The sequence below is a fragment of the Marmota monax genome, unplaced genomic scaffold (genome assembly GCF_021218885.2).
Source record: "Marmota monax isolate L192 unplaced genomic scaffold, Marmota_monax_Labrador192_F-V1.1 WCK01_AAM20220418_F8-fsc00048, whole genome shotgun sequence".
Classification (NCBI taxonomy): domain Eukaryota; kingdom Metazoa; phylum Chordata; class Mammalia; order Rodentia; family Sciuridae; genus Marmota; species Marmota monax.
This window is the reverse complement of record NW_026694895.1, coordinates 1,935,750-1,962,857: the sequence shown is the minus strand read 5'-3', so window position 1 is coordinate 1,962,857 and position 27,108 is coordinate 1,935,750. Positions and strand designations below refer to the sequence as shown.

At 34.6% G+C, this 27,108-nt stretch overlaps 1 protein-coding gene across 8 annotated transcripts in view; it reads left to right on the top strand.

Moving 5' to 3' along the window:
* Gpd2 (glycerol-3-phosphate dehydrogenase 2) overlaps nucleotides 1–27,108 on the top strand; it is a 195,388-nt gene that overhangs the window by 43,456 nt on the left and 124,824 nt on the right. For 4 of the 8 annotated variants that reach the window (XM_058573514.1, XM_058573513.1, XM_058573512.1 and 1 more), the window contains exons 3-6: nucleotides 2,620–2,794; nucleotides 15,496–15,620; nucleotides 16,964–17,061; nucleotides 18,206–18,369. In XM_058573514.1, coding sequence (XP_058429497.1) covers nucleotides 2,620–2,794; nucleotides 15,496–15,620; nucleotides 16,964–17,061; nucleotides 18,206–18,369 — 562 coding nt within the window. The remainder of the gene's footprint in view (nucleotides 1–2,619; nucleotides 2,795–15,495; nucleotides 15,621–16,963; nucleotides 17,062–18,205; nucleotides 18,370–27,108) is intronic. The other 4 variants (XM_046426900.2, XM_058573516.1, XM_046426899.2 and 1 more) reach the window with 1 other exon arrangement.

Below are 27,108 nucleotides of genomic sequence, written 5' to 3'. Positions count from 1 at the left end.
AGAGTGACTATAAGGCATCTAAAAAGGAGCATGAGTGATTAATGTTGCGCAGTTGAGTGACATCCAAAGAAAGCTGAAAGGGAGTGGATCAGGAACATTGGAGAGAAAGATGCCACTGTGAGTGACCAATTAGTTGTGTGCTATTGGTTGTAGAAGAGTAGTGAGCATTTGTCTTGGTGGCAATGATGATGATGTGAAATATAGATTAGAGTTGAGGCTTGAGCAAGGAGTAAGGCAGTAGAAAAACAAGGGCTTACAAATCTTTCAAAAATCATTAGGATGACTATTAGAAACATATGAAAGGTATATATTGTTTTAATTTTTAAGATAAGAGAGGTTAGAATATGCTGGGGAGAAGGGTGAGGCCCAGGAGTGAAGACACGAGCAACAGGGTAGCCAGTGGGCATGACTAATGCTCATCAGCTGCCTGCTGAAGGAGAATCCCCAACCCCCAAGTTTAATATTCATAGTTGGAGAATAAGGAGATGTTAATGTTACCAGGTTCTAATGAACTGTATCATAATATGGTCTTTAAACTTATTTTTGAGTATTTCTAGAAAAGTTACCAAGCAGAAAATGTCAGCAATTATTTTGATGTGTGAAAATGCTCTGGCGGTTTAGTCACTTGTCAGTCTCATGTTCAAGTTCTACCCATCTGTCATGGCACAGTTGAAACCCTCAAATGAAAGGCTTTCCCTCCCTTGTCTGAATGGTCATAGCCTGGTGGTGTATTTTTTTTATTTGTTTTGTTCTTTCCTTTTTTTCTCTATTTTGACATTGGTTCCTTCTAAATATTTGTTATGTATATTCTGTGTATAGTTGGGTATGTGTATTTTTTTTCTTTTTCTACTTATCATTAGATGATGGAAAGCAAAGATCATAGCTAAAAGAGCAACTAGCAGTTATATTTATTTAGTTTGTTACCTTAATCGTATGTGAAGGTAAATGTGAGGAAGTAGTTATTAGCAGATAATTAGGAAGAGTTATCTACAGAATAGAATTTTTGTGGCTTGGCACCTGAATTAATAGCTCGAAAATTTATGATATCTAATTATAACCTTTGTTTTTATTATACTTAGCAAGATACAGTTTGAAAGTTCCCTGTTATATGCTACTAAATAGTAAAGTTATTAAATAATAATAGTAACAATAATGACTATTCAATGGTACTCTGTAATTTAACAGGGACTTTAATATCATTATTCCATTAAGACTGAGGATAACTCAGAGATGCAGAAATAGTACATCACAGGAGTTTTGTCATCATTTTACAAATGAAACTGAGGCCCAAAGAGATTTGTCAAAAGTCTCATTGCTGATAAACAGGGATGCAAAGGCCCAAATTGGGACCCTCTCACCCAAATCCAGGTTGTTCTCAATGAAACCTATGTCTTCTAGATTACTTGCATAGAAGTTCAATTGGTCAGGTGATAATTTAATCCAGATATGGGGTGTAGTTATGTTTATTTTATTTAACCAAATAAAAAATTATTTATCCTGAGTGATCAGAGTAACCTCTATGTCAGAGCTAAGATCACAACAAGCTTCGACAAGCTTTGTTCTGGTAATGCAGAGGCTGATGTGTGGCCCCTACTGCAGAATGGGAAAACACCACTGTTGCAGGTTGTGTGGATGCTATGGTTTGAAGAGAAGACAAATTATGTATCCTTGGATCACTAATAGATGAACGGGCTCACACCATTCAATATAGGTTTTTAACCTAGTGTTAGCAATTTTGGAGAAAAAAAAAACAAGAAGAAATAGGTACCAATTTTTCTGTATTTTTGATTCTGAATTCTGGCTTTGCCAACTTTTTTTTTTAATGTCAGAATCATTTTTGATTTAGGATGATGATAAGTTACATTATTATAAGAGAACTAGGGATACCTAGTTTATTTATTACCATTGAAGAGGATTATGCCTACTTTAGGTATATTATTTCAAAAACTGAAATATTGCATGATAAATACTTGAAAATTAAATTTATCTTAAAATATTTAATGGGGAAACCTATAATTAAAATCTTTGAAAAATATCATTCCCATTTAACATAGCTGATTATTTAAACTGGATAGTAACTAAATAGATACTTTTTAATTGTACTAATTTAAACCTAAAGACACTGATCTCTAGAATATATTTTGTCGTGAGAATTGAGGAATAAGGAACATATACTTTTAAGAAATTGTGGAAAGACATAAACTGCTCTTTTTTTTTTTTTTGTAGAGTCAACACATTTAAATGTTATCTGAATTGTTGTTACTGGGTAAATTATTTGCTCTCTTACCTCATAAATTATCTCTAAAGTATTTGGGAATTGCTATTTGATAGTGGAAATAATAGAATTTGGCTGTATTTAAAATTAAAACTATAAATTAATATATTTAATTTTAAACCCCGTGTTCTATGGCTAAATGGTTGAGATTCATAAAAAGAAATACACCTAGCATCCCCCACCCCCATCCCAAGGCAGTTAGTCTTGTAATTCTGTGTGAACTGTGGATTGTGTTCTCACTCCGGTGTTCCTTATCTCCATTGCAGATTTCCGTTTCTATTATGCTTTAAGATTTATTAAATTGGCCTTCTAGATGAACAACTGAAAATGGTCTGCTTTTACATCAGGTGAACCTGGCCTATGTGGAAGCGGCAGAGTACTTTACAGAACCTGTTAACAGGGAACCTCCTTCCAGGGAAGCTCAAATACTAACTTTGAAGAACACACCTGAATTTGATATCCTTGTTATCGGAGGAGGAGCAACAGGCAGTGGCTGTGCACTAGATGCCGTCACCAGAGGTAAGTCTGCTGTGATGAATGTGAGGTAAAGTTATCATCCTTCTCCCCAGTATAAATATGGACAGCATGTACTATATGCGAGTGGAGTCACCTTTCTGCTGGTATTTCCTAATTTTCCTTCTTTGTGAAGCACCTTTACAATTTGTAAAATATAGGCACTGCACAATTTTTAAAAAAAATGTCTTGTTTTCACTTCAGTGGATTTATCTAAAAAGTACATATTATATTCCTAAAAATTCTTCGATATTCTACTTTTTTCCTAATTCATAATAAATACGTTTGTATGAAATTAAAATATTTGTATATCACCTGAAATCACACATAAATGAAGTAATCTATTAAAATAAATATTCTTTTTATTTGTCTAGCTATGAAAATTCTCTCTTTCAGTGAGGTATACACTTCAATTTGTGAAAGTCAGTTTATGTGCATAAATGATGGAAAAGATATGTTAGACTATGACTAACATAGTCCTGTCTCAGTCACCCTGTCTACTACTGGTTGGCATTAGAAAAGACAGGAAGAGAAGATCCCTAAAAATGAAAACATAACATGTAAAATAAGACATTTTAGTATGGAACCCCAGTGCTCTTACGCAAGATATATGTAATAAAATAATGTCAATGAAATCCGGGTACATATTCTGACTCAGTTTACCAGGCATCAGTTACCAGGTATGTGTGTGTGTGTGTGTATATCTGCATATTTAGACTAATTACTTGATTCCTCTGGTGTTCTTCATCTTCCAAATGGGGAAAAATACCTTCTTTGTATGACTATTGTGTTAAATGTGCTAATTACAAAGAGAATTTGAACAGTGCTTTTCACACAAAGTAGAAACTCAATAAACTATAGAAAGTACTATAGCTGCCATTATTAATGTGAAGGTAAGAGATTTTTGGAATCAAGTGTCCTGGAAGAACAATACATGCTGTATCTCAAATGTATTGAATTGGAATGGGTATTGCTACAAAGAATTTTAACTCAATATTTATGACTGTTTTATACTTAATGATGATAACTTATTATACAGATATTTTTTCTCAAATATATTGATTTACCACCACCATCATCCTGTTTTAATTAGTTATCTTACATATCTTGTAGAATTTACTCATGAAATTAATTTAAGGAGATTGAAGTTCACACAAACAGATATTACTTAGATTACTGTGATTTCACAGGACTGCCACTTAGGTTTTAGTCCATGAAAACCTCACAGCCTCAGTCCTTTTTTTTTTTTTTTAAATTAACCCTCATAATGGTTAGTTCAAAATATAGGCACTGAAATCTACTCAGTTACCATGTAGACCCCAATTTTCATATAAATTCCTGTTTCCAGTCATGTAATATAATTTGAACCAGAATATTCTGGAACATTCTAAAGTGGATAGGTTAACACCTATTATCTTCATATGGTAATTTTGAACCTAGCTTTTTATCTTGGAGGCCTGGGCAGGAGTGTGAGGTCTTTCTTAGGACTACTAATTCCAGAAATTAAAATATACTGGGTGTGTATCAAAAATATCATTTCTCCAGGAGGGTTTAGGAAAATATGTTTCTTGGCATCTCTAGTCACGTAATTGTACTAAAATACATAGCCATTGTTTTTATATCAATTCTGCAGATATTCACTGAGTACCTACTGTATGCTTGGCAATGAAAGGTACTACAGGAGAATACAAATGTGAGTAACTTTAGTGTGCTCACAATTCTATAGTGATTATGTAGACCAGTCTCCATTAAAGAGAATGTGTCTTTCAAAGGGCTCAGGCAACATTATAAACATGTAAACATAAAGGTAGTCATATCTATGGAGAATTGTTAGTCAACAAGCTGCTGTTTAGCATAGTAGAAATTTTAATAGGCAAATATTGCTTGTTAAGAGTGTTCCAAGCTGAAGGAACATGCAGAAAGAGCAGCATAGAATCAGTGTGTGTAGGAGACAGAAGCACTTTAATTGGAGCATGAACCAAATAAATGGGGATAATATGAGAGAATAATAGGAAGGCAGGACTCGGTTTGTAGTGCCAGGAGAGGGATTTGACATTACTGAACAGGCCTTTGGGATACTGTAGGTTTGGAGAACATCACTTGGTGATATGGAAGGAACAGAGATGGGCACATGCTTTCAAGAGGTCTGGAGACAATTGAAATAGAATGGACGTAACCTGATGGTGCATTAGGATGTATAGAAGGGAGGGAATATATCCCAAGATTTCTTCCTTTTCCTTTTTCTTTTTCCTTGTTAAGATATGACTTATGTGAATATTCCTGTAGACTCAGTAAAAAGCCAGGCAGGAGGAGAAGCTTTAAATGCAAGGAATAGAAGGGGAGCATATGGAGCAAAGCTATGTGAAATGACAAGGAGAGGAATTTCAAAGATGAGTCTGAATTTTGGCAGGAGGATGAGATTTGTTTCTCAGAGACAGAAACAAAAGGTGAAGATTCTAAGATGTAAAACAGGGAGCTTGTGTGTGAAGTATTCCTAAATAAACAAAACCCAAGTGAGATGTTCTGCTTATGGGTGGGAGGAAGGGACTTGAGAGTAGAGCAGGCATGAACTACCTTATGGAGAAGGTAATAAAGTGCTCTGGAGGTTCTTTGTTTAGATTAGAAAATGTAGACTTGTTTTCCAAGTACGATATTTGTGTGTGTGTGTGTGTGTGTGCACGCGTGTGCGCATGCATGCACACGTGAATGTGTGTATGTGTGTTCTGTATTGCTGAAAGTAAAGGCAGATAAAATAGTAGGATAGAATCCCAAACTGAGAATAGACTGGGCATTAGAGGTAAAAGGAAAAAAAAAAATGAGGACAGATTCCATGGAAGCAGAGGAAATTGCTTAAAGGTAGACCACAAGCTGAAGCGGGCAAGACTAAGAGAAGTTAGAAATGCAGACTTTGGTAGAAAAGTTAGGATAGATTGAATAACTGACAACAAGTTGATCGCCGAATCTCTGTTACTCCTTTTCATTTCAAAAACATAGATAAGATTGTATTACTCTTTTCTAGTGTTTCTTTGCAATAGCAGTGTAGTCATCATTTACATGTATATAGTATTCATTTTTTAATGAAAAAATTCCATTTTTTTCCACTTAATGAGTGCAGTTTAAAAAAAAAAATTTTTTTCATGCTAGGCATTGAACCCAGAGCCTCATCCTGCCAAACATGTGCTCTACCACTGAGCTACATCCCCAACTTAGGTTTTTTTCTATTTAAAATAATGATATTTATGAGTCAAGTATTGAACAAGCTCTGAGAATACAAATAATTTTAAGAGTCAGCCTTGGGCTTGGGTTGTAGCTCAGTGGTGGAGTGCTTGCCTAGCATGCACGAGCCACTGGGTTTGATCATCAGCACCACATTAAAAAAATAATGAGTAACTAATAAAAAAACATAAATAAATAAAATAATAGTATTTTTAAAGAGAGTCATCATTGTCTGCAAGAAGCTTAGTTTATTAATATTTGTTATAAAATAATTGTTTTCTTTGAATAATGAAGGGAATTCAGTAGTGACCACGGTTTAATGAGTGAATTATCTCATGATTGTGGGGGTGATGGTGATGATGATGAGAATGGTCATCATGATCATCATGATTGTGATCATGATCATGATTTTGGTAAGAGTTTCAGAACCAGAATATTGATCAGGTTTTTAATCTTATAGTTAATAAAAAAAAATAATGCACTTTTAACATCTCTTGATATATTGATTATTATCTTAAGACAGTTGCTGAAGAATGTCTTAAATATATATGTATATGGAATTGTGATTTGCAGAAGAGATGCTGGTGGCTTTCTGGGAGTAGTGTTTATAATTAAAATGTATAAAGAGATGCTGAAGGTAATCTATATTTATCCTTTTACTACAATTTCTGATCATATCAGTAGCCCTCTGAAGTGTGAAATAATCATGGGCATTTGGTTAATGAATTGTGCATTGTTGCTGTTCATTCATGGAATTTGCTCCTTTATTATATTTGATGCTTCACTTAACAACAAATTTTGCTTTCTCTGCGTTTGATATGTTTTTACCAAATTATTCCTGATTGTATCCATTAATCTTTAGTCACATTTGACAAAAATAAATTACTGTGATCTTTTAAAGTTACCAGTAATAATTAGATTTTTCAGGACATCAAAGTTTTTGGGGAACCACTAGATGTTAAAGGGCTTGTATAAAAATGTTTGCACAAGCTTTTTGATAAAATACTGTGCCCAAATGCAATTTTGGTGATGGAAAAGCGAAGGCTGTGGAGGGAAGAGAAGAATCTGTAGAGTCTTCATAATGAACCTTTGTTTGCATTCTCATCATTGGCATTTTCTTGAGAATCAATTTTCATTTGTTTCATTTGGGAATATTATTTTATAAACATAATATGCACAATTCTCCTCACGTTTTCCTGCAGGTCTCTAGGATCAATAGAAATTTCTTCACCATTTAACACCTCTGTGTCCAGTTTCTGGGCAGAAGCACAGCCCTGATGCCCAGTTGTGGGCACTTTTCTCCTAAAGGAAGCAGGAATAAGGAGCATCTGATAAATATATTTACTCCCTCAGGGTTCTACCAAGTGTTTTCATTAGTTATTTATATTCTTTTATGTGACTTTATCTCTATGTGTCTGGGATCACCCAGTGCATTTTAACTCTCATGGCTTCAGTTCACATTCCAGATAAGACTGCCTCTTGCTGGAGGAAAACATTGTTTTTCTTTCTTAAAAATTCATATGTACTTTTAATTTATAATGGTGTCTGACTATCACCATAATTTTTCCACATCTAAGGCAGTTTTTTTTATTGGTTATTCAAAACATTACAAAACTCTTGACATATCATTTTTCATACATTCGATTCAAGTGGGTTATGAACTCCCATTTTTACCCCAAATGATGTGATTCTGATTCTAAGGCAGTTTTGCATAGTGATTAAGGACATAGTTATGGAGGTAGAATTAACTGGGGTCTAACATTGGCTTCCTTTGATTAGCTCCATTACCTTCCAGAAGGGACTTAACTTTACAGAGAACTTCAAGTTTCTCAGGGATAATGGAGAATAATAATAACTTTCTTCCCCTTAAGTAAAGGTTTGTGCATTGCAGAAAAAATGCAGAGAAGGGAAAGCCTTGTTAAGAGTGCATTCTGGGAATTAGAGGCCTACCTGACTCAGCTTCTTCCCTACCCCCTTGCCATGAGGTTAGGGAAAAATCCCCCAAAGTAGACTTGCAAAAAGTTTGTTGTTTGCCGGACACTGCTAATAACACTAAATTGCAAATCCCTCTTAACATTAATCTGGAAATTTAACATAATTTTGATTAATATAGTTTTCCTTTGGTGTAGGGATCAGGTTCAGGAAAGAAATGAAAAGCTGTGTTAAACTTCATCTGGAGAAATAGACCTGTGAGATTTGTTAGATTAATATTGAAAAAAAATACTGATAAGAAAAGTAGAGACCCATAAGAAATGAAAGTGTATCCTAAAGCTACACAATTAAAGTAATTTGGTAAGGGAATATAGACATCACTGGAACTAAAGTGAGAGTCAAGAAATAAATGTAAATATGTAAAGTTTAGAATATGGTGAAGATAGCATTTCAAATCTGTTATTACTGGTTACTTAGTAAATTTTGTTGGAGTATCCAACCTCTCCAATTTGTGTGTATATGTGTATACAAGTATATGTGTCGTATTTATCATACTCCATGTGGATCAAGGATTTAACAACAAAACTCCAAAAAATTATTAGAATGTGTACATGAATTTAAAAAAAAATGGAGTAGGAAAATATTTTCTTAGCACAACACCAATAAACTATAAAGAAAAAAATCTCCTAAATTGGATTTCATAAAAATTATAATTTGTCAATGGCAAAAAATAATAAAATAAAATAGTGTGAAATTTGGAAAATATTTATAACATGTCAAACAGACAGGGTTTGTTATAGCTGTTTTTAATTTTTCCATACCTTTTTGTTTGAGTTTGTCTTTGGTAAATAGTATGTAGCTGAATTCCATTTTTTGCATTTTTTAAATACTTAGTAGATAGTAAATGAATCAATCCAGTTATATTTATTTGGATTCTGTATCAATTTTATATTTCTTTAACCTATCTTTTTGCTTTGCTTTTTTTTTTGGTTCCTTTGTGCCTATTACATTAGATCAGCTTGGTATCATGCTGTATTTCCATGCCCTTGTGCAGTTATTGCTATCCTCAATGCCCTTTAGGGACTTTTCCTGAAAGCAGATTTAGCCTTCTGACCCATGTTGTTCTTGTGGTCCCTTCAGACCATATGCTGAACCAGCTTATGCCTTGCTATGCTGCTGTCTAGAATGCGTCTGTCATCCTGCATCCTGGCCATGTCCCAGGCCCAAACAGTGGTTAAGAGTAGCTTGCCAAACTCCTTGTGCAAGAGGCAGAGCCCTTCTTCAGTCCCAGCATTCAGTGCTCATCTGGCTTTATTACCTTTCCTCATAATGGCTGGTTGTATTCCTGTTTAAGCATTAGCATAGAACATAATTGACCTTTGTTGCTTCTGTGTTTTATAACTAGGAAGCCAGCAATGTATTATTTTTATTATTTTCTCTTCTCCTGTGTCGTTGAGATATTCTTGTTTTGAACATTGGCTATTTTAACAAGAAGAATGTAAAAGGAGAAACCACAGCACCAGAGACTTTCTTTTTCCTGAACAGTATTATTACAATTTTATAACTTAATACAGTTTTGTGACTTTAAAATCACATGTGCATTTAAGGAACACAGAGTATGTTAATGACATAATTTAACTTAACATAGTATCTTTTATTGATAGTTTATCCATTTCCTAATATAAACACAAAAATAGATATTAAAGTAACAATTGAGTATATTTGTGCTTCTATAAAATGCTCACATTCACTGTCAGGAAATGCCAGGCAAAGCACAGGATCCCAGTCAAATCCAGAATGACTTTGCAGCTGTACAGTGGCATTATTTTTTAAAGAAATTGATCCTTCATATAAAATGTTCAGCCTTTGGGTTAGTCCCTTTTTCTTATTAATGGCAGTGGCTGTCTTAAATCCAAAGTTAAGTGCCCAAAGCTTTTCTAAAGAAAGATTATCTAACCTTTCTTTAAACGATATCAGTTTTTCTTCATGGAGCTGTGAATTTAATACCTATGCTTATGGTTCTAACGTACAAAGTATCTTAAGTTTTCTGATTTGTGTGTTATTACCTTGGTGCCTTTGACAGTTACTCCATAGTGATTCTTCTTCTTGCCTTTCTATTTAAAAACATCTTTATAATGACATTTCTGAAATTTTATCCTAATGAAATAATTATACAGGGATTTTAAATGAAAATACAATCTTGAAGTACTGGCTGTAATAATGAAAAAAGAAAATAAGTATTCATAAATAAGGAATTGAATAAATAAATCAGTGTAAACATTTAATATAATATCATCATGCTTTAAAAATAATATTCTAGAAAAATATTTATTGACATGGATAAATGTTTACAATAAACAGTGTTAAATTAAAAAACCTTAAATATGGTATATGATCCTATTTTTATAAAAATGTACATATGTGATTATATACATGCATAGAAAATGTGAACATTTAAACACCCAAATGTCAACTGTGGTTATCTCTGAGTAGTGTAATTACAGGAGAGTTTTATTTTGTTCTCTTTGCTTCTTTGCATTTATTATATTGAGCATGTTTTCATGCATAATAAGATAATCAGTAAAAGGTATTAAAATGTACGTCTGTTCTATTCCATGTTGTGAAAGTTAAATGTCGTACCATTTCTCCCCTTAGATTGTAATTATCCCTCTGTATTCACTCAACTGTCTTGAACACGAATGGGTTTAGGTGGAAGTAGCAGGGCACTCTCAATCAGCTCAGAAAAGACAAAGCTTTGCTGAACCAGAGCTGTGCTCAGCCCAGACTCCTTGCCCTGTCCAGAAAATACCAGTCCATCTTGCAAGAATGTAGGATGAAGATAAGTGAAAGGGAGATTGCAAGTTGATCTTATTCTTTCTCTGTAACTGACCTTGTTATCCCTCCTAAGATTTCAGAGTAATTTTACTCCAGAAATTATTTTATCACTGTTATGAAATTCCTGAGACTTCTTATCAAAAGTAATCAATAATAAAAAATAAAATAATAATATCACTGTCAAATGGTCTGGTTTATCGGTCATCTATAATAAGGTCAATGTACCTTATTGCTATCCATAGAAAGTAATTGCTAACAAAAAGTACATAAAAGAAAGAATGGAAAGGGGGGAGGGAAGAAGGAACCCACAAAGTATTACTAATAAAATATTTTTTATTTAATTTTTTGTTTTGTTAGTGGTGCTGGGGATGGACACTAGGCCCTTGAGCATGCTAGGCAAGTACTCTAACACTGATCTATGTCCTCAGCCTCTCATTAAATCTTGAAATAGTAGCAAATTACCTTAAATGCACAGAGAGCCCAGCCTTCCCTGCCTGGGTAAGGGGAACTTACTCTTCCCTGAAGGACAATCTTGCTGAGACTCTTCAGATCCATAGTAATGAACAGTGACTTGAATCCTGGATACTTTATTTTTCATGTTCTTTAAACTTAATTATTTTACCTAGGAACACAAAATTATGAGCATTGAATTTCATTAAAAAATACTACTTAGTTTGAGAGGATAAAATAATTTCCTCACCTTATACTTAAAGTATAAAACCAAGCTTTTAAATTTAGATCATTAATTCTTGAGGAAATAGAAAAGAACACATTAGATAACAAAGCCACACTAGAACATCAAAAGACTTTTAGAAATTTTGTTGTTTTTCCTGCAGTTGGTTAATCAGTAAAGGAAAAAAGTTATGAGAAGCTGTTATAACTTCTAGTAATGTCTTGAATCTGTGTTACCTTCCACCTTCCTGATTCCCACATTCTCATCCAACAAAAATAAGAAACTCAGAACATTTGACATACAGTAGCAGTTGAAAAATTTTAACTCTTTTCCTTTTATAGAGTTTTTAAAAATAGCTTTATGGTTGTTTTAGGTTTTTTTTATAATAGTTTTATAGAGAAATGTTTAGTAACTTTTAGGTTACTTAGGTTTAGTAACTTTAGTATATCCATTGAGTTGTAATTTTGGAGACATTTTTGGTTTTATCCTGAAAGGAATAGTCTAATTTCTCCCCAGAAATCATGGAAATAATGGTACAAAACAACAACAACAAAACCAGTCCAGTTTGACTGAGGGGCTCATTTTAATTTTTGTTGGTATTCACTAGGGCTTCTCACACAAATACATGTGAATAACTTCTAAAATGTCCAGTACTGGAAAAAGCAGTTTGGAGAGCTTGAAAGTGTTAGCTCTCACTTATATTTCTTGAAATATCCTCCTGAGATGGCTTGCTAATTCTTGAAGTAGTTCTCTGCCTCACACTGAATCAGTTTGGGAAAGAAAAAAAAAAAATCTACCCTGACAACTCAGCCCATAAAATTCTCTCTTCTTATAACCCTCCAGCACCATCTTTCGCTTTGGGAGGCTGGATCCTCACTGCTCTGCTCTTTCTGTGTGCCCTGGTCCTCTCAAGGAGAACTGAGCCCTCTGGAGTCCTTCTCTAGTTGCACCTACTACCCACCCAGTCAGAAAAATCTTTCTGGAACATCAATCAGACTTCTCATCTTAAAACACTTTAGTGGTTCCCTTGACATGCAACATAATAGCATTTCTCAAAACAATAGCTGAGAAATTCTAGAAAACAATTAAATTTAATTCATTTTTTATAATAAAAATAATTAACAAGCATACTCTAGTTCCTCAGAATGGATACCCTATAACTGAATACAGTACTGATATTCATGGTTGGGTGACAATGATGCCAAATCTTGTACTTTCTAATGAAGTATTTCTTTCTAAAAATGACCCAGAACCTGGAGCCACATTCTCAGAGAAATTTCCCTTTTGAAGAGATCCAGAAATTACTTACTTGTGAGAACCAATAGCCTATAGGACAGGATTCAAATGTTCCAAAGTAGATGAATTTGTTAATTCTTTGTCAAATTTGTGATCTTTGTCAGTTCTTACACTGATCTCCTTCACATTGTCCCCTTGTACCCAGCTCTCAGCCTTTGAGTGATAAGCAGTCCTTGAATAAGCTGGGTCATTTCAAGCATTGACTACCTTTTCTTAAACTGGTCTTTGCCAATGATAACTCCTTTCTTGTGCTCTACCCATCTTGAAAACCACTCTGTAGACTGAGACTTTTCTGAAGACCCATCCCCAGAGACTGTTGAAAACTCCCAACTTGGCTGCAATTATTCTTAACACAAGTAATTTTGTCATCCATAAACTATGCCCCAAATTTAGTGGCTTAAAACAACAGTATCACTTTGTTTCAGAGGGTCAGGAAATGTGAGTGAGCCTTAGCTGAGTCTTCAGGTTCTGTGACTCTCTCAGGTTGCAGTGCTTCCTTGTGACTCCTATGGGAAGGTGTGGGAGGGTTCCCTTCCCAATGGCTTTTGTTACTCATGACCTGTTGTGTATGGCCTTTCTTTGGTTTTTGGACTCACAGCATGAGGCTTGCTTCACCAGAGCAAATGGGAGGGCAAGAGAGAGAGGTACCACGAGAGAATGTGTCCCAGTTTTTTGTAACTGAATCACCAAAGTAACTTGCCCTCATGGTTGCTAGGTTCTGCTCTTTAGAAAAAAGGTTCTAGGTCTAGCCCACATTCAAGAGCAATCGGTTACATACTAAGTGGGGGAAGTTGGATGCCTGGGGACTATCTAAGGAGTCTCAGCAGGCTCTTGGACATCTTTATGCAGACCCAGGTGAAGTTGTTGTGATTGGATGGATGCTGTTTTTCCTCTCAGTTTCACTTCTCTGCCTCTCTAGTATGGGCATCTTGAAGCTGTGATTGTGATTCTAGGGTTTAAAGAATCACAATCTTTAAATATTTTAAGTAATCTGGCTCCTAAATGCCATTTGAAAGTCAACTCCCTCGTCTGATCTTCAAGTGAAGAAAAAATGGTCTATTTTAGTGATGAAAGAAGAACTCTCTGGGTTGGACTTACTAAGTAAAGGTGATATAGCTTACTGAGACAGTGCTTTCTTAAGAGATTTGCAAATGTAATTCTGACTATTTTGGATTTATGTCCTGAATTCAACTTCTAAACTGGAGTAAGAGGAGAGTCTTCTGTGTTTTTTAATGTGACCCTTATAAAACTCTGGGGCTCTTTGTTTGCTTGCCTCTGTTTTAGCTGGGAATTACTCAACAGTCTGGTCCATGCCTAATTCATATCTAGCATCAACACTTCCAATATGGTTCCAATATAGTTTATGAAATATGTCCTAACTTGCTTTTTTTGTGTCTCAAATGTATCCAGTATGAAATTCTAAATTTACTGTGCATTGCTATTGTTTAATAGGTCAGAATGCTACAGAACTTTCTTTGGCATGCATGATTAAAAAGAGTGCCTTGGGTCCATGATACTTATAATTTCTGTGTTATTTTACTAGTTAGTTAGGGCTGTAGCAGTTTTTGACCTTGAATCAAAATTCTCTACTTTTTTTCTCCACACTTTTCAAATATTTTGTCCTTTGAAGTCAAGGGAATTGCCCTGATTTTATGATGACATTTGGGCACGATATTTAAACTGCTAAAAGTTATAAAAACGACCCTTTGGTATTCATTGTAATAAATGGCTCTGCATTGAATACATGCACAGGTTCTCCTGTTCAAGCGTTGTGAGCCTAGACTGCTCCAGTTGCATATTCTCATTGTAATTGGATTCCATGACATTCTGTCACCCCTAAGATTGTGCCTGCCCATGGAAGTTCCTCCCTGCTTGGGGATGGTGTAGACTCTGGGTCTTGTGAAGTTTGGTTTTCATCTCTAGATTTGTAACATTTGTAGAACTGCTGGTCCTCTACAATCCTGAAGAGGCATATTTGTTTCTGTTGTAAAATAAAACATATATATATTTTCCCCTAAGAGCACCCTCAAATAAAGGGGCAGACTGACTTCTAGAATTTACCCATTTTTGCTCAACCTCAGCTCATAGAGAATATTTTCTTTATAGATACATGGTGTTCATTTGTCCTGGATGGTATTTTCTTATAACTCTAAAATATTATCATGTTCAAATGTTTTAGACCATAAACTCTCAATATTAGAACTTATTCTCTTGTTTCATCCTGTTGATATCTTTCCCCTTTCTATACCCACTATAACACGTAAAAACACCCCAGACACATTTTCAAGTAGGAGTAAGCACACACCAGAAGTCTCAGGTTTATTGGTGATGTATTAGAGTAGATCAGAGATAAGGAGCTGGAAGATGTCTTGGCTCTTGTAGGGAGGATAGGTATGTTCCAGAAGGCTTTGCTATAACATGCAGTTTCTCTATGTGGATAAAGAAGGGTGCAAGCTCTCCTTTGACCCCCTAAATGTACCAGAGCGTGTTGCTGCCATGAAATTGTACTGTAATATTTTCTAGCTGTGATTCATTCACAGTTTAATATGCTTCTAGTACTGGCTTGACTTTTCCCCCAGGAAGAGCCTAAAATCTCTTAATTATAATATAGACAGTGCACTGCACTTTGAATACAAATTTATCCATGTTCAGACTAATTTTTCTTGTGATTGTCTCTACCCTGGAGAAGTGCCTTTAATGAATTACATACAAATTGTGTAATTTAAGAAGTTAATTTGGTTTTCTGGTTACACAGGACTAAAAACAGCCCTTGTAGAAAGAGATGATTTCTCATCAGGGACCAGCAGCAGAAGCACTAAATTGATCCATGGTGGGGTGAGATATCTTCAGAAGGCCATCATGAAGTTGGATATTGAGCAGGTAATTGTGTATGCTGGTTGTTAAACAAAAATTGCGACTATGCTTTTTCTACCCAATTAAATCAGACTTTTTTTTTTTTTTAATGGCTTTTAACATTTCTTCCTATTGGAAACACCTATTTAGTGTGTGCTGCCATAATATCTTTCAGGAGAGGTGTGTCAGTTCTTTCCTGTAGTATTATATTTATGGGTAATCAAGGGCTTTTTCTTCAGAAGCATGTCAAAGTAGCAGATTTACAAAATCACTTTTGGATGTGTTGCCTTTTAACAATTGTGATTGGGTTTTTGCCAGTGGCCACCAAATTGCTCCTTTGCAAGCTGTTTCAGGGGAGCTGTGTTGTAATGCAGAGGGAGTGCCAAATTGATCCTCTTAACTGCAACTGCAATCATACGCTTATATTGTCACTGACATATTCTTAAGGAAAAGATGATCTGAGTCATGCTTTTCCTATGTCACACTTTATTGTGTCCAGTCTGCCACCATTTGAAAACTGCCAAGGCAGTGTGGAAGATGACATTTCCCAGAGGGGTAAAAAAAAAGAAAAAAAATCAGCTGCACTCCCTATCTGCTTTTCGTACATGAAAAACACAGAAGCACTGACTTGACATTGTCAAGTTTTGAATCTGTCCCCCTTTTTTCCTTGACAAGTTAGTTTTGAATCTGTCCCTTTTTCCTATGTTTCTCTTCAGCATATGATGAATGCAAAAAAGAAAGAAAGAAAGAAAAAAAAAAACCCAGCATGGATATAGAGTCAGCTAACTGATGATGTGTTCTGCATTATTTGCTGAATATCTATGAACCTTAATCTTTGTATTTGTGAAATTAGTATTATAATAGTAATGCTAGCTCTTTAGAGAGGCATAATGATAATCACAGGAGTTAAGTTAAAAGCTTTTTTTAATAATCTACCTGTAAAGTACTGTGCAACTGCTGCATAGCATCTTTGCTGGATTTAGTGAAGGCAAGAAGGAAACTTTTAGCATGAATTTGAACAATCTGTTATCTAACCTGGAGAAAATATTATGGGGAACTGAGAAAGGGGGACAATACAGAGAATGCAAGATAAATGGTTACAATAATCTTGTAACTCAAGTCAGGAAAATATCTTACACCTGGGAACTCTGACAGCATGTTTTTCTCCTATGCAAATACAGTTAAGGTTTCTAAAAAATCTTTGAGGTTGACAGCATGATGTATTATTAGAAATTTGATTAGGAGGGAGCTATCCTCGCTCAGAGGTAGAAGGTTTCTGTGTATCAATCAGTTGGCAGGGTGTCTATTTGCCATTTGAAAATATTATGATCTGTTACTGCCAAACTAATTTTCTCTGTTTTGATTTTCAGTATAGGATGGTAAAAGAAGCCCTTCATGAGCGTGCCAACCTACTAGAAATTGCTCCCCATTTATCAGCTCCATTACCTATAATGCTTCCAATTTACAAGTAAGCCTTTTGGTATCACCTGTATATTATTGCATGTCTGAGGTCAATAGAACAACACAGTTTTAATGGAAATAATCCCTCCATGTGTGTTACTTAATGTGGTTTTAAGTAGTCCTAATCTTGAGTCCCTTTCAAACATTTTCTTAGGTGTATTTAAAATGTGGGTTTTCCTAAATACTCTGCAGACTTATCTCTACAGACCAGACCTTGAAAGCAATGGAGGTTGTGTTCTGTTTTTATAATTAGCAGTATCTTATTCCATTTCCTGGGAGTATGTATATGAGAAACTACATCTGTGCTAAGGAATATTAGTGAGTCATGTGCAGGGTGTAAAATACAGACCCAAATGGTACTGTGTTGCAAAATCTGAATCTACAACATACCAACTCAAAACTCAACTATTTGAGGTCATTTTAAATGTCTGAGCTAGCAAAAACTGAAATTTTGCTAGGAAATATCAGGTTATAAATTAGAAAATCCAGTTTCCTAATGTTGTGGAAACTATCTGTGATGTTGCCTAAGTTTGTGTATTCAGGCTCAGTAATATGAAAAAAAGTGGATAGTGCTGCTCATTTAGCTGCATTAATGTAGTGAGGGCTTGAAATAGATATTACAGTTTTGGCCATCTTTTGCTCTAGATTTCTGAGAATTTCTTAGATCAGTGATTCTCTTTGCTGGGTGCATGTTATAGTCGCCTGGCCCTACCCTACTCTATTTACATCAGTCTCTGGATATGTGAGGGCCAGGCATTTGTATTTATTTTTAATGTTCCTCAGAGAGGTGTAATATATAGCCAGAATAAGATTCTTAGAGAAGATTCATTTGAAATCTCACTGATTCATTTACTTATATACTTCAGCTAGATTGTTGTCAAAAATAGTTACATAGGGCTCCTGTCCCTTTTGTAGGTATGCTTTGTTTTTCTTATATGAAAAGTCTCTTAGCCAGGTGCAGTGTTGCTTGTCTATAATCCCAGTGACACTGGAGGCCAAGTCAGGAAGATTGCAAGTTTGAGGCCAGCTTTAGCAGCTTAGTGTGACAAGAACTCAAAAAAAAAGGAGAAAAGTTTCTTGTAATTTAAGGTGGCATTCTGTTACATTATACTCTGTTTTTAAAGAAACCGTTTTCCCTATTTATGCTGTAGATGGTGGCAGTTACCTTACTACTGGGTAGGAATCAAGCTGTACGATCTGGTTGCAGGAAGTAATTGCCTGAAGAGCAGTTATGTCCTCAGCAAATCAAGAGCCCTTGAGCATTTCCCCATGCTTCAGAAGGACAAACTGGTAGGAGCGATTGTCTACTATGACGGTAGGTGATGTTTTGATTTTTTTTACAAGATATTTTTCTTTCTTACTATGACCCCTTAGAACATACTATGACCCTTACAGTAAATTCTTAATGAGGTCGTTTTGCAGTTTTACTTTTAATGCTAATCTTAGACAGCATACAAATGCACACATGTACATGCACTGGTTCACCATTTTCTTTAGCACTGGCTGAAAAACTACCTATAATGTTTTTGCTTCTAATGTTGTTTATTTTACATACTCCTTTTCTTCTCTAATTTCTACATGTGTCTCATGGTTGGTTTGGTCCATTTCTCATTGTTATGGATTTGGACCCCACCCTCGTGCCATTTAATTTGTTATATGTTTGCCAGTGAATACTTGCCTTATGAATATATTATAATGTTGAAAGCAGCTGAGGATCTGTTAGGTTTTCTAGATGAAACCTCTATTTTCAAGGGGTTATAAACCTAGAGAAAAATGCCCCTTGGGCTGAAATTGACATATTTGTATTTTGCATAGGACACATTCTTGAGAGTATAATTTATGTAATGAAGGTAGATAAACATTGCATCTGTTAAACCAAACCCTAAGATTTTATTGCTTATTTTATTGATGTTAGATGTTTTCTAACAGTGACATTACCCAGTGTCCATTTGCTGTGTGTTCAATAACTACAGAAGGGGCACAAAACAAAATAGTCAAAGCCATTTGTGAAATTTTACTGGTAGTTTTAAAAGGTGTGTGGGACTGGAAAATGGTCCAAGGATATCCATTTACAAGGAAATAGCTGGACACAGATAATTATACTTGTTCAAAAGGTCTTAGAAATTTTGTGAACAAAGCATAGCTTAGGCTTTGTATCTCAGTTACTCTCCCCTTTCCACATTATGTTGTCTTTTATCTTTGATGTTAGATATTTAAACTCTTAGCATGTAGAATTTTTTTTGTTATTGTTGTTTAAAGAGACTTTCATATCTATGCTTCATATTATGGGATGTGCTCAAGGCCAACCCTACCTTTTTTCTTCTTCTTTCCAGTGTTATGTTTCTGAATCAATTCAGCTGTCTTTCATATATAAATGCAAAATGTGTATGCTAAGGGGGCCACAGGGGCCAAACTGAAGAAAATGTCCCAGGAGCAACAATATTAGAAAAAATGTTAAGGGTCTTAGACAAACATAAAAGCTAGAAAATTAACAGTTTGCAGTGCCTTCCCACATCTGACCACCACAGGGGGCCACTTAACCACTTTTTTGGTGCCCTAGATTGAGCCTACATGTTAAAGGACAACCTAGACTGTGAATTTGCTTTCTCTGCATCAGACCCTTAATGTTCATCCATTGTAGTTTATTGAGTGATTACAGTAAAGAGGTTTTTGGTTTAGGAGAAGTAAGAAGGGATTCTGTAAATAGCATCTTGCTCATCTTGACATAGAAATGTTTGTTGCCTTTGCTTTTATTACTCATCCTTTTCTTGTAAACCTTCTCAAATTTTTATTCATTTTCTATATCATGTGTTGTATTGGGCAACCACTAATTTTATTTATTAGATTGTGCATATCTGAATCACCTCGTGAGGTATATTATTGGATATCATATCTGAATTTGTGACTGTCATGTGTTACTTTTGCATTCTTATGAATTATAGATTCTTATTGATTCTACATGGAAAAACCAAAGGAAATTTATGTTACATAATGAAGAGGAAACATTATTCTACTAGAATTAAGAGAAAGAAGAATTTCTTTAGTCTAGAATTGATCTTTATAGCTTGTTATAGGTTACAAAATTGTAAGTTGAGCAAAGATTATTGAAAAATTTTAAAATTGTTATTGAAAATAATTTCAAATTGCTAACTTGGAAATTGGTTATAAAATCTTAAATAATGAACTGAACAAGAATTATTTTCTATATAATTCTATTCTGATCATTATTTGCTGTTACACCTTGTTCTGAAATGATATAGACCTAACTATGTCATACCTGACGTGAGGCAAAACAAAAATATACAACAGTAAGGTCCTTTGGTTTTACAGCTGTATTCACAGATAGAGACAACTCCTGTTTTATCTAATATAATGTGATGGGCAAATTAAGAATCTGCATGGAAATAACTTACAGAGGAACTTGTAGGTAAAAGAATTGAATGCAGTAGATGCATGCTTAGAAAATGTTAAATGCCTTATTCTTTGACCAAAAGAAGAATTCAAACTAATTCAAAGAGAACAAAATACCATTGTGCACATTAACCATTACAAACCCAACTGAAAAAATTTATAAGATAAAACTTTCTTAACAAGAAAAAACCCCATACTTTTCCTAATAAATGTTTATTATGAGTCTATAATAACAGTCTCAGTGTGTTAGTCAGCTTTTCATTGCTATACTGAAATACCTGACACAAACAATTAAAAGGAGGAAAGATTTCTTTTTTTTAATATATATATATATTTTTTTTTTTGTTAGACACAATACCTTCATTTTGTTTATTTAGTTTTATGTGGTGTTGAGGATTGAACCCAGGGCCTCGCGCACTCTACCACTAGACTATTCATTTTTATTCCAGCCTAAAACTCAGACCCAGACCCGAGGAAAGATTTCTTTTGACTCACGGTTTCAGATCAGAATTGACAGGCTCTATTGCTTTGGGCCTGAGGTGAGGCACAATATTATGGCAGAAGGGTGCAGCAGAGGAAAGCTGCTCAACTCAAGACAGCTAGAAGCAGAAACAGAGGTAGAGAGGAAAGGGCCAGGGACAAGATACATTCCTTAAAGGCATGTGCCTAGGAACCTACTTATTTCCATGCTCCACCTGCCTACAATTTCCACCACCTCCCTGTAGTTTCAAATTATTAATCCTTCAAATGGATAAATCCACTGATAATGGTAGAGGCTTCATGATCCAACCATTCCCCCAAAACTCCACTTCTGAATTTTGCTGCATTGGGGATCACACTTTCAACACATGAGCTTTTTGGGATCATTCATATCCAAACCATAATAGTTCACCTAAATGATTTCAAAATGAATTGAGGCTACATGAAATAATGCTTTTAAAATACTTAAATTCACATAAGTACCCATTTAAAAGTGAACAGAAATAATATTTTTTATAACTCATACCTAGGAAGAATTTTAATTCTGTTGAAAAAGTGTTATAAGTGATCCTATGAAGTTTTGCTAACTAAAAAGTTATTGGTGATACATTATCATACAGCTACTTCAGCACCATTGAAAAGTGAAATATAACAGTGTGAAAATGCAGTGAGGAAGACTAGTAAATATTTTTATGAACTTGGTCCAAGAACTGAGATAACCTTTAAGATCTTGTCAATATAGACATATTAGGGCTATTCCATTTGAAATCTAAAATGTACAAAAGTCCAAAGAGTTTTCTTAATCACTCATAAGCACAGTTCATCCTAAATAATTCTGATGGCTATTTCATATGATTACGACAAAATCAGCTTTCCCACAAAAGTTCATAAAGCTAATGGAGTAAATTCTCTGCACTTTTGATACAGCAATGATGGTGATTATTCTGTATATGGCATCATTGTGATCCATTGCCATATTTTATTATTAACTGCTAAAAACAAACTGACACATGGAGGAATAACTACTATCTTTTCGGTATAGACAGAGTAAATGTCAAGTTTCTCAGTTAAATCCACATGAAATGAAAGTTGGGATACAAAGTGACATACCGGGCTTTCCTCTAGTTGTATTTTATTTTTATGTTCAGTTGGAGAAAGCATTCTCTAAACAGTCAAGTCTGGCTTTCTGAGTGAGACATGTACTAGTGTTTTCTATGTAGCCCTTTGCTTTCTCTTAGTGGGACACATCAGCTGGCCCTGGCCACAGTCATTACCAATCATGAAAGGGTTGCTATGAGAGAGCATGGTGACCAAGCCAACTCTTCCTCAACAAGAAGTGTTTAAGGCATGCCACCTTGGGTGAACTTAGCGGGCTCTTAAATTATGTGAACCAGCTGCTGGGAGATAGCCAGTTTCTTAAGGAATTTACTTTATCTTTCTCTATCCACTTCAATTTTCTAGTTCCCAGTGTGGATCTTTGGTGCCATTCTAGTTGGACTTCAGTCATCCAATCCAGTGCACAGAAAATGAGATATAATTAAAAATCATTAAATATTTAAAACCATTAAATACCCCCGTTAAGCTTCTATAAAATGAAACTGTAGAACAAAATTATAGCTTTAAATTCTTTCTTTGTGCCAGTCAAGACGTTGACAGAGAGAAATGTCTGTTTATTACATACCTGACGATGCCTGTAAGTATTCCTCATGCACATATGAAAATAGCAACCACAAGAAATTGCATCAGCTTTCCTAATGTAAATAAAAGTTGGTTACATCCATGTTTCAAAGAGGAAATTAAAGCCCCGTGTTCACTAGAATATTCATTTTTATTCCGGCCTAAAACTCACAGCATACAAATAGATGAATTCAGCTCATGAGAGAGCAAAGCCAATTTAATCTCTGGCTCCCCTGAGGTAAATGTAGTTCACGGTCCTGCCCCCACCCCAACCTCAGCTATAATCCCTGGATCCTGGAGGTAAAAATGCATTGAAGTGAGGAAAATTCTTCAGCAGGATATAATGATCCAAAATGACAGGGACAATAATGACAATGAATTTCATGTCTCCCAGTCATGAGCTGGAGATGCTTGACTAGGCTGACTTACACAATTAAATTGTTACAGGTACAGCAGGAGATGCAGTTAGCTGTGCTTTGGGGAACGCTGCCTCTGGCAAAAGGCAAATTGTGGAATTCAGATCCTTTTGTTAGGAACAAACTATCACTCCTTTAAGCATATACCCTAGATGATTGTGCACTTTAATAAAAGAAAGCCTGGGTAAAGACAAGTCTTTTAAGGTGTTGATCTATCAACTTTAAAAACTTAAAAAAAAATCAATTACTTCATTCCACAAAAGTGATTTTTTTTTTCACTCATGGTTTCATTTTTGTGTTTTTCATTGAGTTCCTGGAGATAATCATATCTTAAGATGGTGCTTGTGATCTTCATTTACAGTATTTATAAACATAGTTGTTGAGCAAATTGGTGTTATCTACTTTAAATTGGACCGACATATTTTCTTCATAGCAGAAGTAGCTTAAATAGAGAACTGAACATTATGTGTCTGTAACCAAACTAGCAGTGCCATTTTGCAAGTTTGGACAACTTGTGTAACACTATTCTTAAAAATTGGAATGGTTTCTCTGAAGCAGAGGTTCTTGATTAGCACAAGACCATCCACTGGGTTGTAGGAAGAATACATTAGATCTTCTACTAAGATTATCTTTATTCAGTTCCATATAAGGTCTTCTTTTGTGCATGGTTCAAATGTACATAACATTTGGTACAGGGTACATGTAACTTATAAATGGATATACTTACTGGGGATGTATACTGACATTTACTTTTAGGATAATTTTAATTTCTTTTTTGGACCACGGAGCTGGTAATTTGCCATCATTTTATTTCTTTGATAATTGGCTAATTTAAATATTTTCAAGATAGATGTATTCGGCATGAGGAAAAATTCCTTTGGAAGTGTAAATGTTACTCAATCTCTTCCTTCATTTCCCAGGGTCCATTTTTTATAAACATTGATTGAGGTGGCTAAGAAGAAACAAGCAAAACTATTGAATAAGAGGGGATATTATCTTGGGGACCTCAAAATTATAAAAATTTGATACAATACATTAAAAACTTGTGTTATTTTTTATTTTAATCTCCATGTTAAAAGAAAAAAATAAATTTATTAAGTTCTGTGAACAATTCCGATGGCTCCTACCATTTTCAAGCCCTTATTATTGTGCAAACAAAGATTTAAAAATATGCAAATATTGGTACATACAAAAGAATACATATAACATGTGTAGGATATAAAGCTTAATCACAAAGACCCTGGAATCCCAAACCAGCCTTAAAACCTAGAATATTACCAATGCCTTGAAGCTGTATGCCCCTATTCTCCAATTTCATCCCTCTTTGCTAAATACTAACTGCTATTCTGAATTTTATAATTTGGGTTCTGTCTCTCATGCTTTAAAATTGTATCACATATACATACATTTAAAAATGATCCGCTATTTAGTTTTCTTTTTAAACTTTGTAAAAATATTATATGATGTATTTTATAAATCACTGTAAACACTTCGGGGAACAGTTGGACACCCTGAAGTCAAGCATGCATGCATCTTTATGATCCAGTAATTCTGTTATTAGGACCAGCACTTATGTGTGTTCACCAGGAGACATCTAAAAACAAAAGTTTATCAAAGCACTGGGTGTAATTTAAAAAATGGAAATAATACAAACATTCATCAATAGACAAGTGAATAAATAACTTATGGTCTATTCATGTAATAGAGCAAAACAGCATTGTGTGTGAATGAACTATAACTAAATCAAGTAACATGGATGAGTCTTAGGGAAATGATATTTACAATGGGATGATACACTGTCTCACAGTTGTAAGCATCACAACCATAATACTTTCCTGCCAAGGTTGCTGCCTTGTAGTTGAAACATCCATTTGGAAGTAGATGACTTGAATTTACAACTTAACTGCATTTTGAGCCACATGTTGCACATCTATAATCTTAGGCTTATGATACCTAACACGCAGGCTGTTTTGGACTTAAATGAACTAATAAATATAAAATACCTTTATAGGTACAAAGCATTATTCAATAATTAATTGTCTTATTTGCGCCAATTTTATAGATACTCTGTCATCCATTGGATTTCTACTTACGTAAATTTCTACTCAAGTGAAGCATTGTTTATTCAAGTATCCTCTTTTTTTTAAAAAACTTACTAGGCATTTAGTAACACCTAGTAGTTATTTGAACAAACATATACACCTACATTGAAAGCATAATAATAATTTTTATTTCTTTTTTTAAATTAATGCAGATTAACTGTACAAAACAGTGGGTTTCACTGTGTTGTATTCATATCAGTATCCCTTTATGTATTTAAAGTGGGAAGTTTCTTCCAGAAAAATTTGCTAAGCATTCTTAAGGAAAAAGTAAAAACTACCATTCACATGAGTATGCTCCAGGTAATTGAACTTTAAGGGTTAAAAGACAATATTTAAAAGAGTTCCCTCTAAAATCCTTTTGGCTATTGATATAAAAACATTTGTTTTAGTATTTCTCCTTTTCATGGGCAGTTTTACACCTCTAAATTAAGCAGATAGTTTTTATCTTGATTTCCTACTGTCAGCTTTCTCATTGTATTTTTCGTCTTGGTCTCTGTGCGTTACATAAACGAAACTGACATTATTGCTTATATAGCAGGCTTTTTTTTTTTTTTATTTTTTGCCCTCAACTGGTGCCTTTTTGCTATTCAGTGTATCTGGATACCAACTAATGCTAAATGAAATTTGACATGTACCCCTAAGAAACAAAACTTATAAATTGTGGCTTCAAAAGAAACCTTGAATAAATAGGACACACTGTGTCCACCCAGGCTAACATCCAACATATGCTTTAGCTTCCTGATGATGAGACAGAGCAAGAGAGCCCTCAGGAAACTTTACAATTGTTTATTGCTCACTTGACCAGTCTGTATTAAATACCAGGCTTTCATGTTCTTAAAATTATTTTTTAAAAATCAAAAGTACACAGAAGTCATTTTGATCAGGTATAGCATACTGAGCGAGTGGTCATCTGTGTTGTACTCTGAATATAAAAGCTTTAAAACTGCCAAAAATCTACCTGTATAAGCATATGTATAAGGTTATTTGAGCCAAATAGTGATGGTGGGTTCACAGTAGGTTCTTTTCCTCTCCCTCTTTGGGTTCAGTTGCCATCCCTTCCCATCTCACTTTTTTAAAGTAGTAGGATCAGTGTCGAAATCTGCTATGTTCAGATCTGTTCATTTTTTTCTTCCAACTTGTTCATTCATACAAAAAATTATTTACAAAGCCTTCATTATTTGCTCGGCATTGTGCCTGGCATTAGGGCCAAATGCGTAAAAGATAGTCCTGAGTTAGCAGATTTTGAGAGAGTTCATTTTATAAGATGTGATACATAGTTCCTACTACCAATGATATTTTGCAGTTGTGTAGCAGAGAATGGCTTTCTAAATGTTTTTTTCATAAGTTTTCTTAGTCAACTCATCTCTCTGTGTGTGCTGGGATAGGATATTTTGATCCCTATTTCATAGGAAGAAAAGTAACCATCACTAAATAACAGGATTAGTATTTTAGATACATGAAGATATTAAAGTATTTTTTAACTCAAAAAAGAGAACTTTAGTAAATGAAGGTAATAATGATATGTTTCTTTTAGCTACCACTGATTCTTTTTAAAAAATAATTAATTAATTTTAATTAGGTATAAATGACAGCAGAATGCATTTTGATTCATTGTATACCATTGTGACACAACTGCTCATTTTTCTGCACACAATGTAGCTTTACAATGCATGTGCAGTCATACATGTACGTAGGGTAATGATGTCTATCTCATTCTACCATCTTTCTTGCCCCCATGCTCCCTCCCCACCCCTCTACCACTGATTCATAAGGATTGAACCCAGGGTCTTATGCATGCTAGGCAAGTGCTGTACCACTGAACTATATCCAGAGCCTGTCACTCTTGTTAAAAATAAATAAATAAATAAAACTAAATAGTTAACTAAGTAAGTCCATTTTTACTATGGTAAATTTGAACATATGTGAAAATGATGAGTTTAATAAAATGAATTTTATCACTCATGGCCA